Here is a 24,681-nt window from a genome sequence, read left to right as displayed (position 1 = left end):
CGTTTCTCTTCCGATCAAGAGATCTAGGCGTGTGAAGGTAGGGGCTCACATGAGCGCCCCCGCTCTCCTGGCTCTCTTTCGGCTTCAAGGCGCCAAACATTGGTCGGACGCTCTATGGAGAAAGAAGTTTTTTCTCCAGATTGGATTCCCGCTTCCGGTAAGCGCTCTGCGCCTGCACATCACGCTATTTCTTCGACTCCCTCGCGTGGGACTTCTCCTCAGCAGCCTCAAGAACCTAGAAGGCGCCCTTCTACAAGTAGGCGTTCTTCTTCCGGATGTCGCTCTCCTCGAGTTTCGGATAGACGTTTTTCTCCTGATCGTGACTTCTTTCCCTACAGACGTCAAGAGTCTGGTAGGAGCCGTGCGCCTGATAGGCGTCCAGCTGTTAGCCACTCCCCGCAAGGCAGGCGCCAAAAGCCTACTGCACGTCGATCTCCTAGTAGGCGCTCGTCGCTTTTAAGGCGTCCTACTCCTGATTATTCTCCTCAGGGCAGACAACAAGAGTCTTTTAAGCGCCCTTCTCCGTGTAGGCGCTCTCCCTCTTCTAGACGCACTACTCCTGACCGTTCGTCTCTTGGTAGGCACCAAGAACCTCGCAAGCGCCCTTCTCCAGATAGGCGCTCGTTAGCTTTGAAGCGCCCTTCTCCTGATTGTTATCCTCTTGTCAGAGGTCAAGAGTCTCGCAAGCAGCCTTCTCCTAGTAGGCGCTTTTCTCCTTCCAGTCGAACTTCCGTTGATCGTGCTCAACTGGACAAGAATAGAGAGCCGCGCAGGCGCTCTGCTCCCGATAGGCGCTCTTCTCCTGGCAGCCGCTCGCCTCAGGATAGGCGCACAGAGTCTGGTAGGCGCTCGCCTCCTCGTAAGCGTCCTGTGGATGTATCCAGGTCTTCTCTGGGTAGGAGCCCTACCTCTCCTTCAGCTGAGATTCCGTCTACCTCGAAGAGGGAGTCTCATTGTAGACAATCCAGATCTTCTCATCGTTCTCCTGTGGATTTGAGCTCTTCTTCGAGAGGGCGCTCTCCAACCTCACGCTCAGCTCGTACTAGGACCCCTTCGTCACCTAAGGATCTTCCGCGTTCTCCTCGACAAGACGTACTAGACGGTTCTGATGAGGAACCGAACACTTTTACTGCTGTGTCTTCTTACAAGAAGCTTACAGAGCTGCTCTTGCAAGTATTTGGGGATTCCCTTACTCCTACGGCTCCTCCTTCTCCTCACTCACTTTTTTCAACGGCGAAGACAGCGAAGAGTTCTTCTTGTGTGAGGATGAAGCCAACTCTTTCGATGAAGAAGGCACTGAGGAGTTTTGGTTCATGGATGGCTTCCAAAGAAGAAGCAGGGAAAACGATGTTTGCTTTCCCTCCTTCGAAGTTATCAGGACGCGCTGGTTTCTGGTACGAAATAGGAGAGTCCTTGGGATTGGGTCTACCGTCTTCGGCTGATTCGGATTTTTCGGCGCTGGTAGATTCCACGAGGAGAGCTGCCCTTAACTCTGCAAAGACGACTTGGGCAATGAATGAAGTAGACCACATGCTGAAAGGCATGTTCAGAGTGCTGGAGGTCTTTAACTTCCTTGATTGGACGTTGGGAGTCCTGGCCAAGAAGATTGAAGTGCCAGAGTCTTTTTCTCCGGAGGATCTCATGTGTGTTTTGTCTTGTATGGACAAGTCTGTAAGAGACGGAGCGAGTGAAATCGCCTCCCTGTATGGGGCCGGGATCGTGAAGAAGAGGTCCGTTTATTGTTCTTTCTTAACGAAGTCTGTCTCCCACGCCCAGAGGTCTTCTTTGCTGTTTGCTCCTCTGTCCGCTCAGTTGTTCCCTAAACATCTAGTTCAGGACATTTCTAGTATCGCTTTCGCTAAAGCCACCCAGGACCTTTTGGCCCAGTCGGCAAGAAAAAACCTCCGCCCTTCCTTCCCTACCAAGGCTAAGAAGGAGAAGTCAAGTGCTCGAGAACCCTTTCGAGGGGCTTCTTCCTCCAGAACCTCTACGTTTAGAGGTCGTAGGCCTTCAAGAAGAGGTAAGACTTTCGCCAAGTCAGTCAAAGCCCCCAAATAACTTGCAAGTCCTTCAAACACGGTGGGCGCCAGACTCTTAGGTATTTGCGGAAGTCTGGGCCCAGAAAGGTGCTGGATCCTTGGACCCTTTCAATTTTGAGGAGAGGTTACCTCATCCCTTTTCGTCACAAGACCTCCCTTGACGACCACCCCAAGGGAGTTGACTGGCCAGGTACAGAGACCCCATCATGAATCAAGCTCTCCATCTAGCAGTAGAACAGATGCTGGAGAAGGAGGCTATCGAACTAGTGACAGACCATCGTTCATCAGGCTTCTACAACCGCCTTTTCCTAGTTCCGAAGTCCTCAGGGGGATGGAGACCGGTGTTGGATGTAAGCGCCCTGAACTTCTTTGTAGAAAAGAAGTAGTTCACGATGGAAACACCTTCATCAGTGCTGGCAGCACTTCGTCCAGGGGACTGTATGGTTTTCCTTGGATCCATCCTTCCTCGAGGAAGTTTCTCAGATTCATGATGGGGGGGTGGGGGGGGAAAATTTTCAGTTCAGGGCTCTGTGTTTCGGCCTCTCGACGGCCCCTCAAGTGTTCACGGGGATCTTGAGAAACGTAGCTCAATGGCTTCATTTGAAAGGGGTGAGGATATCCATGTACCTCGACGATTGGCTGATAAGGGCCAATTCAGAAGATCATTGTTTGAAGGACTTGCAAGTAACATTAGAATTGACGCAGGCGTTGGGACTTCTCGTCAATTTCAAGAAGTCGTCGCTAATTCCCGAACAAGAGTGTGTGTATCTGGGATACAGATGAACTCTGAGTTTTCGGCTTTTCCCTCTCAAGGAAAGGTAGCCCGAGGATTCGAGAGAGTAACAACCTTCTTAGGGAAAGAAGTATGCACAGCGAGGGAGTGGATGAGTCTGCTGGGGACGCTCTCCTCGCTGGAGCAATTCGTTTCCCTAGGAAGGTTGCACCTGAGACCGCTCCAATTCTTTCTTCATCGGAATTGGAGTCGTCGTTCTCAGGATTTGACGTTCTCCCTGTCGTTATCCCAGGAAGTCAAGAAACATCTCATATGGTGGACAGATCCCAACCTCTTTGCGAAGGGACTGTCTCTTCAATCCCAGACCCCCAACCTAGTGTTGTTCTCCGACACATCGGACACGGGGTGGGGTGGGGGCGACTCTGGGAACCAACGAGGTGTCAGGTACCTGGGTGGGGGACCAGGTGAGCCTGGCACATCAACAGAAAGGAGTTGATGGCTGTGTGGTTGGCTCTGAAAGCTTTCGAGCCCAAAGTCAGAAGATCGGTAGTGCAGGTCAACGCGGACAACACTACAGCTCTGGCATATATCAGAAAACAGCGGGGGACGCATTCCTTCTCCCTGTACGAGACAGCAAGAGACCTTCTTCTGTCGGCAGAAGAAAGGGGAATCAAGCTTATCACCAGGTTCGTGCTGCGAGAAAGGAATGTAAGAGCAGATCTCGTCAGCAGGAAAGATCAGGTCCTTCCCACAGAGTGGACCCTTCATTTGGATGTATGCCAGAGCCTGTAGAAGTTGTGGGGCAGGCCACACATAGACCTCTTTGCCACGTCGAAAACAAGAGACTGGATCCTTTACTGCTCTCCCGATATCGATCCAGAGGCATTAGCAATAGATGCTCTTCTACTAGACTGGAGTGGACTCGACGTCTACGCGTTCATTTCCCCCCTTCAGATCCTGGGGCTAACTATCAAGAAATTCGTAGAGTCCGATTCAACGAGATGATCTTAATCGCTCCCTTTTGGCCGGCCCAAGAATGGTTCACAGAGGTACTGGAATGGTTAGTGGACCTTCCAAGATCGCTTCCGCTAAGGAGCGATCTACTCAGACAGCCCCACTTCGACAGTACCACAAAAATCTCCTCGGTCTCAGTCTGACTGGCTTCAGACTGTCCAAAGTCTGGTCAGGAGCGAAAGGCTTTTTCAGCAACAGCTGCTAAAGCAATCGCAAGAGCGAGGAGACCTTTCCACCTTGCGTGTATACCAGTCAAAGTGGGATGTCTTCAGACGATGGTGCAAGAGGAAGAACATTTCCTCTTCCCAGTACCTCTGTGACCCAAATTGCGGTTTTATTGTAGTGTCTTACCGAACAATTATAGAGCCGTGATTTTCCACGAGCGGCAGGATACTAAATTCAAATTTAGCGCGTAGGCGTCGCCAACACTGGTGGTGATGACGTCATCTCCTCCACTCGCGGGAGAACCAGGTACAACTGCCCAGGTGAATCCAATTCTTTTCCTGCCGGCGTCCGGTGAACATCGGTGGTCGGTGGCGGTTGGATGACTTTGCTTCGCTTTTTCTTGTGGATTTGATCTTTGGAATTGGTGAAGTACTCTTTTTGCGTTGTTGTTATTTTGCTTTTTATTTAGCGTTGCCATGTCGGATTCTAGTCCGTCGGGAGTTAGGTTTGCATCTCAGGATGTAAAACTAGATTATCCAATTTAGAGTATGATTCTCACACTAAATGTGTTAAGTGTAGGGGACAGGTTTGTTCAGCAGATCGAACATGTAACGAGTGTAGTGATTGGACTGATTCTCAATGGAAGTTTTTTAGTTCATACTCGGAGAAATTAGCTAAAGACAGAATTAGAAAAGCAGCGCTTAGGGAAAGTAGACTTAGCTCTGCTTCGTCTTGCGATGCATCTGTTCCTTCTGTTTCTCCTCAAATTGTTATGTCTCCTTTAACTACACCCTCCTATTCCTCCTACTAATCCCACTTCTCCGGCTTCCCGTGTAGTTTCTTCCGACACCATTGCCAGTCAGGAATCGAGGTTAGATCAGAAACTTTTCGGTACTAGCGAATACGGTTTTGCAACTTGGTAATTCAGTTAAGACGTTTTTGGAGAAAGCGGCTCAGGTAAGAGTGTAGTTGAGGGTGCGTCTGTCTGCCTGACAACGTCTCCTAGACAAAGGTCACTGTCCAGCTCCCCCGCACCGGGGAGAAGACATACCGGAAGTCCAAGGGAGTCGATCGGGATTTGCCCACAGACAGGCGCCTCTCTTGTTGAGCCTGTTGCGCCTCAACAGGGCTCGGTTAAGCGTTGGAAAGGTGTTGCGGTCAGACGCCTTTCGAATGATTCAAGCGATTCGTCTCCGGTCGTGCGGCGCTCTTGGCGAGATTCGCCGTTTCGCGTCCCTTAAAGAGGCGTTCAGGCGCCGATTCTTCGCCTCCTCCAGTCAAGCGGTATAAGGAGCCTGAGAGTTGGGTTGCGCCTCGGCTGTTAGCGGCTCGTTCGTCGCCTCAATCTGTGCCTTTTTCGGCTCCATCTACTAGTAGAGATTGTGGTTTTAGCGCTGTAGCTAGCAGTTCTAAGGGTGTTTCTTTAGGCGCTTTTTCGTCTGTTTCGCCTCGAATTTCGGCGGCTCCGAGCGAGGCGCAAGTAGTTTTTCCGCCTCCTGCTGAACATTTAGGCTCTTCCAAGCCTACGTTAACTGTTTTTGATTCGTCTCTGGCGCCTTCGCGCAAGCAGTTAGAGATGTTAACCAACAATGGATGAATGAGTCAAGGGTGGTTCGAAACCTTCAGATCAGGTTGTAGTTCCGTCTACTTCTTCGGCAGTATCGGAGAATGAAGAAGAAGTAGAGGAGGAGGATTCACATCACCTCTCGTGTTATTCACGTCTCCTTAGATTTCTTCTGGTATCTTATCCAGATTATTTTGAGAAAGGCTCCGCGCTCCCCAACTTCGACTTTTTTGATGAGGAGGAAAACTTCAGACCCTCTCCTCCCAAAACTTGTTCTATCTAAAGCGGTTAGACAATTCGTTGAAAGAGACGGAGAAAATGGATGTCTATGAAAAGAGACTTAGGGAAGGCTCTTTTTGCTTACCCTCCCTCTAAGTTGCTTCGTAAGAGGTATAGGTTTTATGTAACTGGGGAAGCTCCTTCTCTGGGATTTCTTGCCTCCTCCCAGTTTTTTTCTGGGCCTCCTCCCAGACTTCTCCAGTTTAATCGACTCCTCTAGAAGATCTGCTTTCGCCGCAGCGAAAGTTTTCTTTACAGCGCCTGAGTTGGACCACGTTGTAAAGAATCAATTTAAACTTTTGGAAGTCTTTAGCTTCCTTGATTGGACTATTGGCGCTTTAGCGGCCAAGATCGAAGACTGTCCCTTCTCTTTCTCAGGAGTTAGCGGAGGATTGGATTGGTGTTCTGTCCTGTGCGGACAAATCCATTAGGGATGGATGTGATGAGTTAGCTTCGCTCATCGCCTTTGGTACCCTTAAGAAAAGGCAACTTTGGTGCTCCTTTGCTTCTAAAAGGGTTACTTTCCCAACAGAAGTCTGCTCTCTTGTTTGCTCCTTTTGTGAAAGATAACCTCTTTCCAGACGATGTAATGTTGTCAATTTCGTCTGCGCTAGATAAGAAATCTACTTCGGATTTACTGGCACAGTCTATTAAGAGACCTAAAGCTCCTGTGGAGACTGTTCCTTCGGTTTCTCCCTCTGGCCCAAGCGCCTTTTCGAGGGAGAAAACCCAAGCGCTTCTTTCGGCCGAAGTCGAATTTGCGACCTCAGTCTAAGGCCTCGCCAAGGTTAACAAACCTTCCAAATGAAAGCTCGGTTCTTCATGCACCTGTGGAGCCAGGCTGGCTCTGTTTTGGGAGGAATGGGAAAACAAGGAGCAGAAGCCTGGGTAGTACAAGTACTCAAGTTCGGCTATCGTATTCCTCTCGTTTCACCTCCCTCGCCTCATCTGTGCCAATTCCATTCCAGGCATATTCTCCGGGCTCAGACAAATTTCTCGGCGCTAGCCGCAGAAGTGGAAGCGCTTGTTCTCAAAGAAGCGATAGAACAGATAGAAGGGGATTTTCCTCCAGGCTTTTACAATCGCCTTTTTGTAGTTCCCAAGTCATCAGGGGGCTGGAGGCCGGTTTTGGATGTGAGCGCCCTGAACTTTGCATGTCCAGAAAACAAAATTTCATATGGAGACCACATCGGTCGGTTCTGGAGTCCATCAGACAGGGGGATTGGATGGTCTCTCTGGGACATGCAAGACGCTTATTTTCACATTCCGATACATCGCGAATCTCGGAGTACCTGAGTTCATGTTCGAAGGCAAGGTGTTTCAGTTTCGTGCGCTTTGCTTCGGACTAGCGACCGCTCCTCAAGTTTTCACCAGGGTTCTATCCCCGATAGGAAGCTGGCTGCACATATTAGGAGTAAGAATCTCCCTCTATCTGGACGATTGGCTTCTCCGGTCGGAATCAGAAAGTCGGTGCATGAAGGACCTGGAACAACTCTGGATCTTGCCAGAAAGTTAGGAATTCTGGTCAACAAACAGAAAGTCCCAGTTGGTTTCCATCTCAGAGCATCCTTTATTTGGGGATGATTCTGAATGCTCAAGTTTTTCAGGCTTTTCTGTCCCCGAAGAGGGTTCAAGGCTGTCTGGAGACAGTTCAGGAGCTCTTGGACAAAAAGGTAAGTTCTGCCAATCAGTGGATGAGGCTCCTGGGCAAATTGACGTCAGTGGAGAAATTTGTGACGTTGGGAAGACTGCACATGAGACCTCTGCAGTTTTTCCTGAGAGCCTCTTGGTGCAGGAAGACACAACCAGACTCGATTACCTTTCCTGTCACAGATCAAATAAAAGAGGACCTAAGGTGGTGGCTCTCTCGAGCAAGGTTGGAAGAAGGGTTAGATTTACGACCCATCCTCCCGAACCTACAGTTCTTTTCCGACGCATCGGACACAGGTTGGGGAGCCCTACTGGGAAATCACGGACTTCAGGAGCTTGGTCGGAGAAGGAGAAGTTCCACATAAATGTAAAGGAACTGTTAGCAATTTTCCTGGGGCTCAGACAGTTTCGGAGCTTAGTAGAAGGTCGAGTAGTGGCAGTGCATTCCGACAACTCCACGGCTCTCTCATACGTGCGGAAACAGGGGGGACTCAGTCTTTCTCTCTATACGAAGTAGCCAAGGATCTCCTCCTGTGGTCAAACGAAGCGAAGGTTCAGCTAGTCCCGAGATTTGTTCCGGGAAAGATGAACGTCCTGGCGGACGAGTTAAGTCGTCAACAGCAAGTGTTACCTCTGGAGTGGACTTTGGACAACAAGATTGTCAGAAACTTTGGCGCCTTTGGTGACGACCGTCAATAGACCTGTTCGCGACATCAAGGAACAACCGTCTTCCTCTCTTTTGTTCTCCCAGTCCCAGATCCTCTAGCTTGGTCGGTGGACGCAATGCTGTTGGATTGGTCGGGTCTGGAAGCTTATGCATTCCCTCCGTTCGGTCTAATAAGAGAGGTGCTGAACAAGTTCATGTTGCACAGCAATGTAACACTAACGTTAATCGCTCCCTTTTGGCCCAGGAAAGAGTGGTTCCCACCGACCTTCTCCAGTTGTTAGTAGGACTTCCCCAGACTTCTTCCTCCAGAGAAGTGGCTTCTCAAACAACCTCACTTCAAGAGGTTCCACCAAAACTTGTCCGCTCTAGCTCTGACAGGGTTCAGACTGTCCGGAATCTTGTCAGAGCGAAAGGATTTTCAAGAAGAGCTGCAGAAGCTATCGCTCGTTGTAGGAGAGAGTCTTCTAACAAACTCTATCAAGGAAGTGGAGAATCTTCAGAGAGTGGTGTAGAAGTGCTAAAGTCTCTACTTCTGCGACTCTTTAACAGAAATAGCAGATTTTCTTCTATTTCTTAGGAACTCTAAGAAACTGGCTCCTTCGACGATCAGAGGATATAGAGCCATGCTCTCTTCGGTTTTTCGACAGTCGAGGTTTGGATATTTCCTCCATTCAGATCTGTCGGACCTCATTAGGTCTTTCGAAACCACTAAGCTCCGCAAGATACAGTGGCTTGGAACTTAGATGTGTGCTTAAGTTCCTCATGGGGCCACCGTTTGAGCCTTTGAAGTCGGCTTCACTCAGGAACTTGACTAAGAAGGCACTTTTTCTTATTGCACTAGCTTCTGCTAAGCGTGTCAGCGAATTGCACGCTATAGACAAAAGAGTCGGTTTCTCTCAAGGCAATGCTGTATTTTTGGTATCTTTGACCTTTCTAGCCAAAAATGAGAATCTTCTAATCCTTGGCCGAGGAGTTTTGTGTAAGGAACTTATCTGATTTGGTTGGACATGAGGAGGAAGAAAGGCTCTTATGTCCAGTCAGGGCTATTAAGCAGTATCTGTTTGCCACTAAGGGTATTAGAGGGACAATCTTCTAAGCTCTGGGACCTCGGTTCAAAATCCCTCTCGTCCTCTTTCTAAGAATGCTATATCGTTCTTTATTAGAGAGCTTATCAGGGAAGCTCACTCGCAGTCCGAGAACGACAATCTTTCCGTTCTGAGAGTTAAAGCTCACAAGGTTAGAGCAGTGGCAACTTCTTTAGCATTCAGAAAGAATTTATCTTTTAGCTTCGATTCTTCAGAGCACGTTCTGGAGATCGAATTTGGTTTTTGCGAGTCATTATCTCAAAGAGATAGAAACGGTTTTCGAGAATTGTAAAACGCTAGGTCCGGTGGCGGTTTCTGGCATGGTGTTGGGAGAAACAGCACAGGGGTCGTCACCTCTATGCTAACTTTTCACCTTGAATAGGTTGTCGAGTTCAAGGGAAGCTGGGGGTACTGAGTACCTGGGATACTCACCAGTCTGTTAGGTCAGATTTTACAATTTGGTTGGGTATATATATTTTTAAATCTGGTGTTCGTGACAAATGTTTTGTATGATTGAATTTCTGGTCTTAGCCCAGGGCAAGGGCAATCTTTGTTGTTACTATCCTCCGTCAGTCAGCCTTGACTCGCTTGAACTACGGAAGGATTCCACTCCTGTAGAGGCTAACTTGGTCAAATTCCAATTCCTCTACAATAGTAAGAAGAGCACCGACCAGAGGCAGTAACAGTCTGCTGTAGCTTCTACTACAAGGTAAGGTACAACAGACACACCTTGAGTGTTTACTGGTATTGCAATAAATGTAACCATTTTAAAAATACTAGTGGTCCACTGAATCCCCCACCTTCCCATAAATGTGTAATCAGCTCTATAATTGTTCGGTAAGACACTACAATAAAAATGAAATTTTCATTATTAAAATGAAGTTTTATTGTATACTTACCGAACAATTATGATTATACCCACCCTCCTCCCCTTAGGTGGACGGACGGGCAGAAAGAATTGGATTCACCTGGGCAGTTGTACCTGGTTCTCCCGCGAGTGGAGGGAGATGACGTCATCACCACCAGTGTTGGCGACGCCTACGCGCTAAATTTGAATTTAGTATCCTGCCGCTCGTGGAAATCACGGCTCTATAATTGTTCGGTAAGTATACAATAAAACTTCATTTTAATAATGAAAATTTCATATTTCCTAATTTTTCTCAAAGCAGAGTGTCATCTTGTTGTGTCAACTATTAAGGGATACTGCAGTATGTTGGCGGCGGTATTTCGGCATAGAGGCTTAAATATCTCCGATGATAAGGACCTGCATGATCTTATTAGATCATTTGAAAACATTAAACGTTCTCATGTTGTACCGAACTGGAATCTAGACGTAGTTCTACAATTGCTTGGATCGTCTAGATTCGAACCTCCTGGCTCAGCCTCTTTAAGGACCTGACGAAGAAGGCTCTCTTCCTTATGGCCCTAGCTACAGCTAAGAGGGTGAGTGAGCTCCAAGCTATTGAGGGCAATGTCCGGGTTTAAGGAAGATTCTATGGTGTGCTCGTTTCTTCCAGGGTTTCTTGCAAAAAACAAAAAAGGAAAACCCATCACGTCCTTGGCCCAGGAGCTTTGAAGTTCGTGGTTTATCTTTTCTGGTAGGGGAAGAGCCTGAAAGAACTCTTTGCCCTATGAGAATTATGAAGTATTACCTTAAGAGGAAGGGGCACTTAGGCTAATCAAGATGTGCTTTGGTGCTCCGTAAAGGACCCCACTCGGCCCATGTCGAAGAATGCTCTTTCCTTCTTCCTGAGAAGTCTTATTACAGAGGCACATGTTGCCTGCAAGGAAGAGCATTTTAAACTACTGAAAGTGAAAGCTCACGGTGAGAGCCATTGCAACTTCACTTGCATTCAAGAAAAATATGTCTGCGGAACTTGATGGAGGCGACTTTTTGGAGATGCCAGTCGGTTTTCGCAAACCACTACTACTTACGTGATGTAAAAATCACGTATGATAAAGCTTCACCTTGGGTCCTTTCGTATCGGCGGATTCGGTGCTGGGGCAGGGAGCTGAAACTTATCCTGTTTTAAATTTTTGATATGTTACCCTATATTTTGTATTTGTGTTTTTTTTGGTTGTCTGAAGAGGTTGCAGGAGGCACCTCTTTTTGTCGTAGTATTAACCCTTTGTATTTTTGTACATGAAACTTACCCAGCAGATATATACTTAGCTATAGACTCGGTCGTCCCGACAGAATTTCAAAACTCGCGGCACACGCGACAGGTAGGTCAGGTGATCCACCATTCCCAGCCGCTGGTGGCGGGGTCGGGGGGGGGGGGGGGGTGGAACTATTCCCGTTTTCTAAGCCATAATTTCTCTGTCGGTTGAACGACAACACCTATTGTTCGTTCCTCCATCTTGGATTTCTGCTCGTTTGCAGAGAATTTGGATTGGTTTTTTGGTGACGTATTCTGTTTTTTCTCTGGCTTGGCATACGCTTATTGTGGACTGTTTTTTTCGACTTTGGTTTTTGACTACTCTTTCACGATGTCTGACGCTAAGGCTTCACCTATGTTTAGAGTTTGCAGTAGGGAAGGTTGCAAGGTTAGGCTGCCTAAATCGGCAGTAGATCCTCATAGTATTTGCGCTAAATGCAGAGAGAATGAATGTTCTTTAACAACACCTGTGTTGAATGCGAGAACCTTACGGAGCTTGAATGGAAGGAGTTATTGTCTTATGTTAGGAAGCTTGAGAGAGATAGAGTAAGAAAGGCTTCAGCTAGTCATCTAGTAGATCTTGCTCTTTAGAACAAGAAGTTAACTCTCCTACTAACGATTTTCCCTTAGTCCTCAGCTGCTTCTCCCTGTTCTGAATCCAAAGATTCTTCTTCAGAGAGGGAAAATGTAAAAGCTTCAATCAAGAAACTTCAAGCTCAGCTACGAGCTCTAAACGAAGGTAAGAGTGGTGATAGTGACTTGTGCAGTGTCCCCAGTGCAGTGGAGGGGGCGTCTGACCGGTTCCTCATTGCTCCTAGGCCTAGACCGCTTCCAAACTCCCAGGACCAGGGAGGAGGAATGTCGAAAGAAAGCCGCAGGAGGATGCAGAACATCCCCAACGGTCAGGCATCCTTCGGCAGATCCTGTTGTAAAGTCCCAGGCTGCCTCGGATTGCCGCAGAAAAGGCGTCCTAAGGGAGTGTTTTTCGGCCTCAGACTCTTCCTCTCCTAAACGAGGATGGAGTTCGGCCTCTCTTTCGCGCCCTTTGAAGAGAGCCTGGAAGGCGCCTAAAGGAGACGCGGCTGATTCCAGCCCAGAGCGTTTTCCCGAGGATTGGCCTTCGGGACCTAAGAAGACGAAACAAACAAGAGGAGCCTTCTCTTCAGGATCCTACGAAGAAGTTTTTGATTAATCTGCAAGAGCAGTTAGCTTCTTTAGTAGGCTCCTTTGATAAGGACTCGACAAGGAGGAAAGATGTTTTCGCTCCCTGTTAAGAGTTCCGCTAAGCGCCCCCTCTTCGTATAGGAGAGAACCCTCACAATCTCCAGGGCGTTTATCGCCTTCGTCGAGAGACTCGTCCGATAGGAGTTGTTCTCCTGAGAGAAGAGTTCTTTCGCCCTATAGGCTGTCTTCTCCGAAGCGCCCTATGAGACGCCGCGAATCGAGCAGAAGTCTCGATCGGTTTAGGTTCAAGGAACCGGAAAACCGATTTAAGTATCAGGATCCTTTGGGTCTGCAGGACCAGGAGCCAGACAGGCGCAAAGAGGCAGCAAGACGCAAGAAAGGGCGTCAAGAGCCTCTCAGACCACAGGATTCAGGATGCCAGGAGTCTGCTAGAAGGCAGGAATCAGGACGCCATGAGTCAGGGCGCCAGGAGTCAGGACGCCATGAGTACAGGCGCCAGGAGTCAGGGCGCCAAGAGTTAGGACGCCAGGAGGCAGGACGCCAGGAGTACGTTAGGCGTCAAGAGTTAGGGCGCCAAGAGCCTGTTAAGCGTCATGAATCAGGACGCGGGGATCTTTTCAAGCGCCCTGAATCAGGGCGCCAGGAGCCTAGCAAGCGCCGCGAACCTGGCGAACCGCAAGAAACCTAGACAACAACAAGTCTAGTAGGCGCAAGAGTGTTTCGGACAGGCAGGAGCCTCACTCTTCGTATAGAAGTGCTAATGTTTCAGCGCTCCCCTTCTCGGGAAAGGAGTTCTTTCTCCCGGGAAGAGCCAGATCACTCCCAAACGGTCTCCTTCGGTGGATCAGTTGGACCAGGTATCGGAAGACGACGAGCCAGTAGATGTAGCAGTTTCTGACTACAAGAGACTTTCACTTTTGCTGCTAAGGAGTTCGGAGACTCCCTTCATCCTGCTGACCCTCCTTCACCAGGATCTTTGATGTCTAGCACGAAAGCTCTCAAGTCGTCCTCCTTCGTCAAGATGCGCCCCGCTCTTTGTATGAAAAAGGCCTTAAAGACCTTTTCAGAGTGGTTGACTTCCAGAAGGGAAGCAGGAAAAACAGTTTTTTTCCTGCCCTCCTTCCAAGTTAACAGGCAAACCAGGAAGGTGGTACGAGACCAAAGAACCTATGGGGTTAGGCCTCCCTTCTTCCGCAGATGCGGATTTTGCTTCCTTAGTGGACTCTTCCAGGAGGAAGTCTTTGCTGTCTGCTAAGGCAACATGGGGCATGTGTGAGCTGGACCACCTTCTAAAGGGCCTCTTTAAAACCCTGGAAGTCTTCAATTTTATGGACTGGGCTTTGGGAGCTTAGCTAAGAAGCTCAGGACACTGACTTTGTTTCCATGGAGGAACTTTCAAGCGTCCTGGCTTGCTTGGACAAGCGGTCCATGGACGGTTCCGTAGAAGTTGCCTCTCTTTTGGAAACGGGAGTCTTAAAGAAGAGATTGGTCTTTAGCTCTTTTCTAGCAAGAGCCGTATCACCACCTTTGCAAGAACATCTCTTCTTTTTGCACCGTTATCCCCGCATCTGTTTCCAGGAGACTGTAGATTAGACAGGTTTCTAAATCTCTTACGGAGAAGGCAACTCAGGATCTCCTCACGCACATCAGCCAAGAAGTTTTAGGCCGGCAGTGCCTATAGAGAAAAAAGAGAGACCCTCTTTTGTACAGCCCTTTCGAGGTGCCTCCTCTTCTAGAGCCCCTCTTAGAGGTCGCAGACCAGATAGAAGGAGTAGAACCATCTAGAAGGTCCTTCGGGAAGTCTAGATGAGCAGGGAGCGTCCTCCAGACGAAAGTAGGCGCCAGACTACTCCACTTTGCAAAGTCTGGGCGCAGAAGGGAGCGGACTCTTGTCCCTCTCTATCCTGAAAAAGGATACTTGATCCCCTTCAGGAAAATCCTCCCTTGACGACAACTCCAAGGGAGTTGACTGCAAGATACTCGGATCCGGTCCGAAAGCTTGCTATTTTGCAAGCAGTGGAACAGATGATTTCCAAGGAAGCGGTAGAACTGGTTCAAGATCTCCAGTCTCCAGGATTTTACAATCGGCTATTCCTGGTACCGAAAGCATCGGGGGGATGGAGACCGGTTCTAGACGTCAGTGCCCTGAATTTTCTTTGTCTTGAAGAAGAAATTTTCAATAGAGACGTCTTCCTCTGTTCTGTCTGCTCTTCGTCCAGGGGACTGGATGGTGTCCCTGGACCTTCAAGATGCGTATTTCCATGTGCCAATTCATCCGGCAGCAAGGAAATATCTGCGATTCATGTTCCAAGGGAAAGTGTTCCAGTTCCGAGCGATGTGCTTCGGACTTTCGACTGCCCCTCAAGTCTTCACGGACATCATGAAGAATGTAGCTTATTGGCTACATCTGGAAGGGATCAGGATCTCATTATATCTGGACGATTGGCTAATAAGAGCCCAATCGAGAAAAAAATGTCTGAGGACCTGTTAGTTACTCTAGTCAATCGCGAGAAATCCATGCTGACTCCCCAGCAGAGTATTGTCTATCTGGGGATTCAGATGGATTCTCGGGATGTTTTCTAGCGTATCCTTCGCAGGAAAGGAGAGAACGCTGCTTAGAAAAGGTGGCAGTCTTCTTAAGGAAAGAACATTGTTCCGCGAGGGAATGGATGAGCTTACTGGGACCCTCTCCTCGATGGAACAGTTCGTTTCCTTAGGAAGACTACACCTACGACCCCTTCAATTTATCTGAAGGAGAAGTGGGATTGGAAGTCCAACAATCTAGGAGATACATTTCCAATCTCGAAAGGGATCAAGGAGAATATCCGTTGGTGGTTAGATCCACAGAAACTAAGCAAGGGAATCTCCCTTCGCTTACAGAACCCTCGCCTAGCGTTATTTGCAGACGCCTCAGATTCAGGGTGGGGAGCGACCCTAGGTTCGGAAGAAGTGTCAGGCACTTGGGAAGGAGAACAAGTGTCCTGGCACATAAACAAGAAAGAACTAACAGCCATTCATCTAGCTTTAGTTCATTTCGAGGAACAGGTCTCAGGTCTGGGGATTCAGATTCACTCGGACAACACAACAGCCCTCGCTTATATAAAGAAACAAGGGGGGACGCATTCCTTTTCCCTGTACGAATCAGCAAAGGATCTGCTGATTTGGGCTCAGGAAAGGAAGATCTCTCTTCTCACAAGGTTTGTGCAGGGAGAGAAAAATGTCCGGGCAGATCTGTTGAGCAGAAAAGAACAAGTCCTACCCACGGAATGGACTCTCAATCCTCAGATTTGCCAACAACTTTGGCATCTGTGGGGAAGGCCCAATATAGACCTGTTCGCGACCAACAAGAATCACTGATTAGAGACCTATTGCTCCCTGATCTCGGATCCACAAGCAGTAGCAGTAGACAGCTTTCTGCTAGATTGGACGGGCTTGGACGCATACGCCTTCCCTCCTTTCAAGATAGTAGGGGAAGTATTGAGGAAGTTCGCTTGCTCGGAAGGAACAAGAATGACCCTCATCGCTCCCTTTCTGGCCAGCTCTCGATTGGTTCACAGAGGTGCTGGAGTGGTTAGTAGATTTTCCAAGATCGCTTCCACTAAGGAACGATCTTCTCAAACAACCCCACTTCGACAGGTTTCACAAAAACCTCCCCGCTCTAAGTCTGACCGCCTTCAGACTGTCGAAGGACTTGTCAGAGCAAGGGGCTTTTCACGAGAAGTGGCGAAGGCTATTGCAAGAGCCAGAAGAGTCTCCACCTCTAAAGTATATCAGTCGAAGTGGGAGTTGTTTAGAAGATGGTGTAAGGGAAAGAAAATATCCTCTTCCAGTACCTCTGTAACTGAAAATCGCAGATTTTCTCCTATATTTGAGAAAAGACTGTAACCTGGCAGTTTCGACAGTGAAGGGTTACAGAGTATGCTGGCCTCAGTTTTTCGACATAGAGGAATAGATCTGACGAATAACAAAGATCTACATGACCTTATAAGGTCTTTCGAAACCACGAAAGACCATGTAATCAAGAAGCCCAGCTGGAACTTGGATGTGGTCCTCAGTTCCTAATGTCGGAAAAATTTGTACCGTCTCATGCAGCTTCGTTTAGAGACTTAACGAGAAAGTCCTTATTCCTCTTTGCGTTAGCAACAGCCAAGAGAATTAGCGAGTTGCAAGCTTTGGAAGGCAAAGTGGGTTTTAAGAAGGATTCAGCGATTTGCTCCTTTAAAACCATTTTTTCTAGCAAAAAATTAAAATCCCTCAAAGCCTTGCCAAGAAGCTTTGAGATAAGAGGACTATCTTCATTAACAGGGAGAGAACTAGAAAGGACTTTGTGTCCAGTCAGGGCACTCAAGTTCTACCTGGAGAGAAGAAGTTGCTGGGAGGTACAGAAGAAAGTCTTTGGTGCTCTGTAAGAGATCCGAAAAGATCGATTTCTAAGAACGCCCTTACATACTTCATAAAAGATGTAATAAGGGAAGCTCACCTTAAGTGCGATGAAGAGCACCTCAAGGTTCTCAGAGTGAGAGCTCATGAAGTGAGAGCCATAGCTACGTCTATGGCATTTCACAAAACATGGTCTCTTCAGGCTCTTATAGAGTCTACGTTTTGGAGATGTAATTCTGTGTTCGCCTCGAATTACCTAAGAGACGTTAAAATTTCGTACGAAAAGTGCTTTGCTCTGGGAGCGTATGTTTCGGCGAATTCAGTGCTAGGGAGAAGGGGCTGATGGCTAATCCTTCCTAATTTAGTTTAGTGTTTAAAATTACTTTTTATTGGTGGTTGTTTTTTATTGGTTAATTGTCAGAGGGAATAGGGAACCCTCTTGCAATTCATAGATTATAAACAATACTAACATGGTCAGAGGTGATCGGGATTGGCTTCAGTGCTCTTTGTGATTTTTAATAACCTTAACCTCTGTCATGTAAGAGGGCGAGTCTCCATTGATATGACAAAAGGTCAATGGCTGGGCTACCATGTAAGTGGGTCAGCCCCCATTGGTACGATCCAGAATGATGGCTCTGTCGCGTAAGCGGGCTAGCCCCCCATTGACACGATCCAAAGAGTTATTCAACCATAGGTTCATTCCTCGTTGAAAACTCTTGAGGCAGGCCAGACTCATCGACAGTAGTCATGAACGTCTTCAGCCCAATCAGTAGGAACTATGGATTATTTTATCCAAGAAACAGGGGAGGTTGTTTTTTCCCTGTTTTTTAATGTATTTAGTTTAAGTATTATTTTGTTTTTAGCTGTCTCTTGCCTTGCCACCAAGGGTGCCAATCAGCTAAGTATATATCTGCTGGGTAAGTTTCATGTACAAAAATGATATTGTTAAGATACAATAAAGTTTTGTACATACTTACCTGGCAGATATATACGATTAATGGCCCACCCATCCTCCCCTCAGGAGACAGGTGGAAGAGAAATTATGGCTTAGAAAACGGGAATAGTTCCAGACCCCGCCACCCAGCGGCGGGAATGGTGGATCACCTGACCTACCTGTCGCGTGTGCCGCGAGTTTTGAAATTCTGTCGGGACGACCGAGTCTATAGCTAAGTATATATCTGCCGGGTAAGTATGTACAAAACTTTATTGTATACTAACAATATCATTTTGGTTAGGTGGTCTGGTGGGTTGGCTCCTTGCAGAGGTAGTGGTAAGGATCTGTTATGTAAGCAGACAAGGTCCCTTTAACAGGATCCGACTTGGATTCTACCACAGAAGGGGATCACATATCCCAGTGGTAGATCCGAGAGTCTTTCAGCAACAGGTCACGTCCTAGCTGTAGCTCTCCAGGCAATGCAGACTCAGAGACAGTATCTATGAAGTCTTCATCCTGAAAAGGTGAGAACCAAGGTTTTTATATTCTACAACATTAGTTGTTTCCCTTCTTACCTGTATTATTTAGCTGTCTCTTACCCTCCACCAAGGGTGCCAATCAGCTAAGTATATATCTGACAGGGAAGTTCATGTACAAAAATGATATTGTTAAACTACAATAAAGTTTTGTACATACTTACCTGGCAGATATATACGATTAATGGCCCACCCAGCCTCCCCTCAGGAGACAGAAAGAATCTGACAAGCAAGGGGGATTGGTTCGTACACCCGCCACCCAGCGGCGGGTAAGGTAGACCACCTGACCTACCTGTCGCGTGTGCCACGAGGATTTTGAAATTCTGTCGGGAACGTCGGAGACTATAGCTAAGTATATATCTGCCAGGTAAGTATGTACAAAACTTTATTGTAGTTTAACAATATCATTTTTATGCCCATCCCCAAGGGGAAGGTTCTAAACAGTACCCGTGAGGTATGTAAGCTAGTAGTTACAGAATCCGAGAGGTACAGTAGTAGTCTTCAGCTTTACATTCATCCTAATGTAGGCCTAACCTACATTAGGATACCTGTATACTCCCTACAGAAAAAATGCCAAGATGACTGTTATTCAAACATTTCTGATCATATATTTAGTGTTAACAAGGACTTAAATTTCTCAATATAGTATTGTTGTCTGTGTCAGCCTTAACTTTTAGAAAGATAGTTGCTCCATGCTTTGTAAGGTGCCTGTATGCTCCATGCTGTAGTTTATGAATTATACAACTCATGTAACTAAAGAGCTCTGAAAGCACTACTGCTGCATAGTAGTAGCCCCTACCTTTTTCATAAATATGATTTGACTGAAGTTAACATGGAAGTAGAATTAATTCAGTATTGTTTTCATTATGAAGTTTAGCTTTCCTGACTGCCTCCATTTTTTCCCCATGAATAACACATCACTTTTGGCTTTCATTTAATGTTTCTCACCCGGAATAAACAAAATTTTCTTTATATTCATCTATTTCAAAAGTAACAAGTATTTTATGGAGTTATCTAACTGTAATTATAATGTAATTATAGCCTAGTTTTCAGCTAACACTGTGGTTTGATTTCATGAAAATGATTGAAATACTCCTTACTTCTAGGTCATCAAGGTTTAGGTGCTTTCTGTGGCAACAGGAAATATGGTTAAAGTGCCCCTCGATGATTGTGATACTGCTGAGAAAATGGCTGATCATAAACCAAAGAAAAAGAAGAGGCACAGTGATCAGTCTCTTGACAGTAGTGCTTTAGCTACTGAAGAACAGAAAAATTTAGTTTTAGATGTCATATCACCAAATGATGAAGGAAGCTCCATAACTCCTACGAAAACTAAAAAGAAGAAGCGTTCTTATGATCCACATAATACTACAGATATTCCAGACCTCAAGGAAAATGGCATAAATAAAGAAGCTAATGGTGATATTGTGGGTGAAGAAGTTGTTGATGAAAAGAGTTGTGAAACTAAACATAAAAAGAAGAAAAAGAAACACGTTGAAGAAAGTGATGAGGTCATTAATCCATTTACCAAGGAAATACAGGGTAGTCCAGCGGTAATGGCAGGGGAAGTGCTGGGTGAAAGTGAACAGAAAGAAAATCATGAGTTGGCTGTGGAAAGTGAAGACGGGACACCTCACACGAAGAAGAAGAAAAAAGAAGGAGAGAGAATCTTCTGACCAAAAAATGGAGCATGTGACACCTGATGCTAATGATGAACTATTTACTCGGGAAAAGATTAATGATGAAGAGTCACGCACTGCTGGAGGATGTTCTGTAGCTGATCAAGTTAAGGAAAAGAGAAAATCTAAGGTAAGTTAGAAGTGCCTGTTGTGCTAAGAATGAAAGGCTTCCAGAAAATGTTGAAATACATTCAGTGTTTTTCTATAATTCCTCTTTGTATTGGACAGGATTAAAAACAAGAGATTCATTTACTCAAGTTTTATAATCTATGTAATGTATAGCAATGTAGTTTTTAATTCTTGAAGTATTTATTGTATTTTTTTTCATATTCTGTCAACAACACTTTTGAACATGATTTTGAATGTGGACTCAGTAAATATGAATGCAGTCTGTGAGATAGAGCTTTCAATTTATATCTCTCTATAAAAGGAAGACCTAATGTAGAACTATGTTGGTGGTTTTGTGCACAAATGAAGATCAGCTATCTTTTTAACTTCATAATCATCTTCTTCCTAACCATCATAATCTTCACCCTAGTGTAATTTACAAGGATGCAAACTTTCATCTCTTACATTGATGTAACTTTGGCAACAACATTTGAAGTTACCAAAACTTGATAGCCAAGTAAGTTAACTAGGGACAAGGGAGTGAGCTGTGGTGGGTAAAACCCACACATTGTACTGCTGGCATCATTTTGTCTTTGGCAGTACTGCTGTCCAGATGTTTCTAATTAAATTCTTTCTGATTAAGTTTAGAAGACTAGATCTGCAGAGAGGAGTTTCTGTTTCTGCAAGTACACTAAGTTTCTTGAGGAAGATTTCCTTTTACAAGATCTTTGACTTGTGAGCAAATAGTCAGATATCCATATCTATCTTCTCGTAAATTCTTAATGAATAATATAGAGGATGGGCTCTGCAGAAGAAAGAAGTTCTGCTTGTAATATTAGTCTGTGTTCATTTATAAGTATTTTCCTGTGCAATACCTTGTCTTATGGGCAAATAGTTGGATATCTAGATATATTCTGTAAGATGTCACCCTGTAGTTAACTATTTTATCCGGCTTCAGCTGAACCACCTTCACCAAAGGTATGTCTATATGAAAGATTGGGTTTGTATATCCAGAAACAATATAAATTTTCTTGAATATGCAAAATCTGTGTACAGTAGTATAAACCTTTTACCTGTAGAAAATTTATTAACACAATTATATATTGCTTCTAGGTATCAAAGAGCAAGTTGATTCCTGAGGTGGTGAATGACGTGACAACAGAGCCCCTTAACATTATGGGTACTGCAGAACAAGTGCCAGAGGAAGAGACAATTCGAAAAAAGAAAAAGAAGAAGCGTAGTGATAAATCTTTTGAAGAATTTGCTCCTCCAGATACTGCTGGAGGAGAAGGTGATGTTTCAACTGTTACTTCACAGAGTGATGCAGGAAGCTGCATCTCCTTAAAATCTAAAAAGAAAAGGCATTCATGTGATGCCTATGACTTTGGAGATAATGCAGATAATTTGGACGCTCAAGAAAGTGAGGTAAAACACAAAACTAAGAAGAAGAAGAAACGTTCCCTTGATGCTGATGTATTAGTAGAAAGTACAAGTAAAGAAGACACTGAAGCAAATGAGCACGAACAGTTTCATAGTGTAGATGACAGTGCAGTTGATGAAGAAGGCTGTAAAACACCAGGCAAAAAGAATAAAAAGAAAAAAAGAAAAATTAAAGATTTAGAAGAAAGCACAGAGCAGATAAAGAGTGATGATATGGAGATAGCTCAAACATTTAGTTTTAATTTTAGTATTAATGGTGAAAGTTTAGGTGCTGAGAAAAAGGAGGAAATTTTGGAAAATGTGCAGAGTGAAAGTGAACAAAAGAAAGGAAATTATGTAGCCAGCTTCAGTGACATAGGTTCACCACACAAGAAGAAGAGAAGAAAAGAAAGAGTATCCTTTGCGCAGGATATACCTGAAATGGATGAATTTACACCAGAAATGGAGCCAAGGATACCAGATTGGGAGGGAAGTAAGCAGGAAATGAGTCAAGAGGTACCAGAAATGGAAGGAAGGGTATCAGATCAAGAGATGTCAGAAGGAAGTGAAGGATTACCAGAAAATATGGATGAGTTGGCACCTGTAGAGGACGAGGATGGTTATGGAAGATCTCAAAGAGCTGAAGGATTCACTATTGTTGATAAAGTGAAAAGGATAAGAAAAACTGAGGTAAGTTAAACAATTTTTACAATTTTGGTAACCACTCTTGGTAATTTTGTTGACATTTTTATTAGTATGTATATTATTTTATTTTGTCCTTGTCAGAAGGGAAGAAAATTTCTGCCATATTGTAATTTGATTTGTTTACTCCATTTTAATTTCCCAAGGTACACTAGGTGTGTAGTGTAGCTAGAGCTAATAAAAAGCTGAAGAGTACCTTTGGTGCTGTCCTTTGAGCATATACATTTTTGTCTCACTTTTCATCCATTCACTATGGCCTCCTCTGGCTGTATAACTTCTTTAAATTTCCACTGATCAGGTTTATAGTCTGTATGAATAAGGCCTTTTGTGAGCCATAGAAGATTCTGGGGAATGCTATGCAATGATTCTGGTAGACTTAATTTATACAGCCACTCTAGTCAATGTAAAATTTTGGGCTACTGTATTGTGATTTCTGTTGTATTACATTAATTGCCCTGTATATTGTTTTTCTTATCAAAGATGTTAACCAGTAACCAGACCACAGAGTGGTATTCATAATGCAGGAAAAAGTTGAAATATGTTTGACAGCTTGTGAATGGAGGACATAGGTAAAGAAAGCAGTGACACAGAAACCAAGAAGTTGTGGACTCGAACATGACTGGATGAACTTGCTTACAGAGAACTACACGTAATACTGACAGGGACCAGGCTGAGACGAAAAAAAATTAGCTTGTTACATATTTATGCTATGTCTTTATCAGTTAGTGGGGTCCTCAGAAGGCATATCTTGGACCCAGTAATTATCCTTTTTGTACATGAAAACTTACCCAGCAGATATATACTTAGCTATAGACTCGGTCGTCCCGACAGAATTTCAAAACTCGCGGCACACGCGACAGGTAGGTCAGGTGATCCACCATTCCCGCCGCTGGGTGGCGGGGTCTGGAACCATTCCCGTTTTCTAAGCCATAATTTCTCTGTCGGTTGAACGGACAACACCTATTGTTCGTTTCCTCAACTCGTTTGCCGAGAATTTGATTGGTTTTTTGGTGACGTATTCTGTTTTTTCTCTGGCTTGGCATACGCTTATTGTGGACTGTTTTTCGACTTTGGTATTGGCTACTCTTTCACGATGTCTGACGCTAAGGCTTCACCTATGTTTAGAGTTTGTAGTAGGAAAGGTTGCAAGGTTAGGCTACCGAAATCGGCGGTAGATCCTCATAGTGTTTGCGCTAAATGCAGAGAGAATGAATGTTCTTTTAATAACACCTGTATTGAGTGCGAAAACCTAACAGAGCTTGAATGGAAGGAGTTATCTTCATATGTTAGGAAGCTTGAGAGAGATAGAGTAAGGAAGGCTTCAGCTAGGTCATCTAGTAGATCTTGTTCTCTAGAACAAGAAGTTGTTAACTCTCCTACTAACGATTTTCCCTTAGCCTCAGCTGCTTCTCCTGCTGAATCCAAAGATTCTTCTTCAGAGAGGGAAAATGTTAAAGCTTCCATCAAGAAACTGCAAGCTCAGTTACGAGCTCTAAATGAAGGTAAGAGTGGTGATAGTGATTTGTGCAGTGTCCCCATGCAGTGGAGGGGGCATCTGACCGGTTCCTCATTGCTCCTAGGCCTAGACCGCTTCCAAACTCCCAGGACCAGGGGAGGAGGAATGTCGAAAGCCGCAGGGAGGATGCAGAACATCCCCAAACAGTCAGGCGTCCCTTCGGCAGATCCTGTTGTAAAGTCCCAGGCTGCCTTGGATAGCCGCAGAAAAGGCATCTAAGGGAGTGTCGTTTTCGGCCTCAGACTCTTCCTCTCCTAAACGAGGATGGAGTTCGGCCTCTCTATCGCGCCCATTTGAAGAGAGCCTGGAAGACGCCAAAAGAAGACGCGGCTGATTCCAGCCCAGAGCGTTTTCCCGAGAATTGGCCCTTGGTACCTAAGAAGACGAGACAAGAGGAGCCCTCTCTTCAGGATCCTACGAAGAAGTTTCTGATAAATCTGCAAGAGCAGTTGGCCTCTTTAGTAGGCTCCTTCGCTAAGGATTCAACAAGGAGGAAAGATGTTTCTCGCTCCCTGTTAAGAGTTCCTCTAAGCGCCCCTCTTCGTATAGGAGAGAACCCCCACAATCTCCAAGGCGATTATCGCCTTCGTCGAGAGACTCGTCGGACAGGAGTTGTTCTCCGGACAGGAGAGTCCTTTCGCCCTATAGGCTTTCTTCTCCAAAGCGCCCTCTGGTGGGCAAGGCTTTGAATCCTGGTAGACAGGAAGAACGTAGCCTCTCTCCTGCGAGACGCCGTGAATCGAGCAGAAGTCTCGATCGGTTTAGGTTCAAGGAACCTGAAGAGAAACTAAACCAATTAAGGTATCAGGATCCTTTGGGACTACAGGACCAGGAGCCAGGCAGGCGCAAAGAGGCAGTGAGACGCAA

At 45.7% G+C, this 24,681-nt stretch overlaps 1 protein-coding gene across 3 annotated transcripts in view; it reads left to right on the top strand.

Moving 5' to 3' along the window:
* The window catches only part of LOC135194997 (ATP-dependent RNA helicase DDX51-like), an 87,648-nt gene that overhangs the window by 16,800 nt on the left and 46,167 nt on the right, over window positions 1–24,681 (top strand). For all 3 annotated transcript variants that reach the window (XM_064221266.1, XM_064221265.1, XM_064221264.1), the window contains exons 2-3: window positions 19,497–20,199; window positions 21,291–22,286. In XM_064221266.1, coding sequence (XP_064077336.1) covers window positions 19,990–20,199; window positions 21,291–22,286 — 1,206 coding nt within the window. In that variant the 5' untranslated portion in view covers window positions 19,497–19,989. The remainder of the gene's footprint in view (window positions 1–19,496; window positions 20,200–21,290; window positions 22,287–24,681) is intronic.

Source organism: Macrobrachium nipponense, chromosome 15 (assembly GCF_015104395.2).
Source record: "Macrobrachium nipponense isolate FS-2020 chromosome 15, ASM1510439v2, whole genome shotgun sequence".
Lineage (NCBI taxonomy): Eukaryota > Metazoa > Arthropoda > Malacostraca > Decapoda > Palaemonidae > Macrobrachium > Macrobrachium nipponense.
The sequence above is the reverse complement of the archived record's forward strand: the minus strand, read 5'-3'. Positions and strand labels throughout refer to the sequence as shown.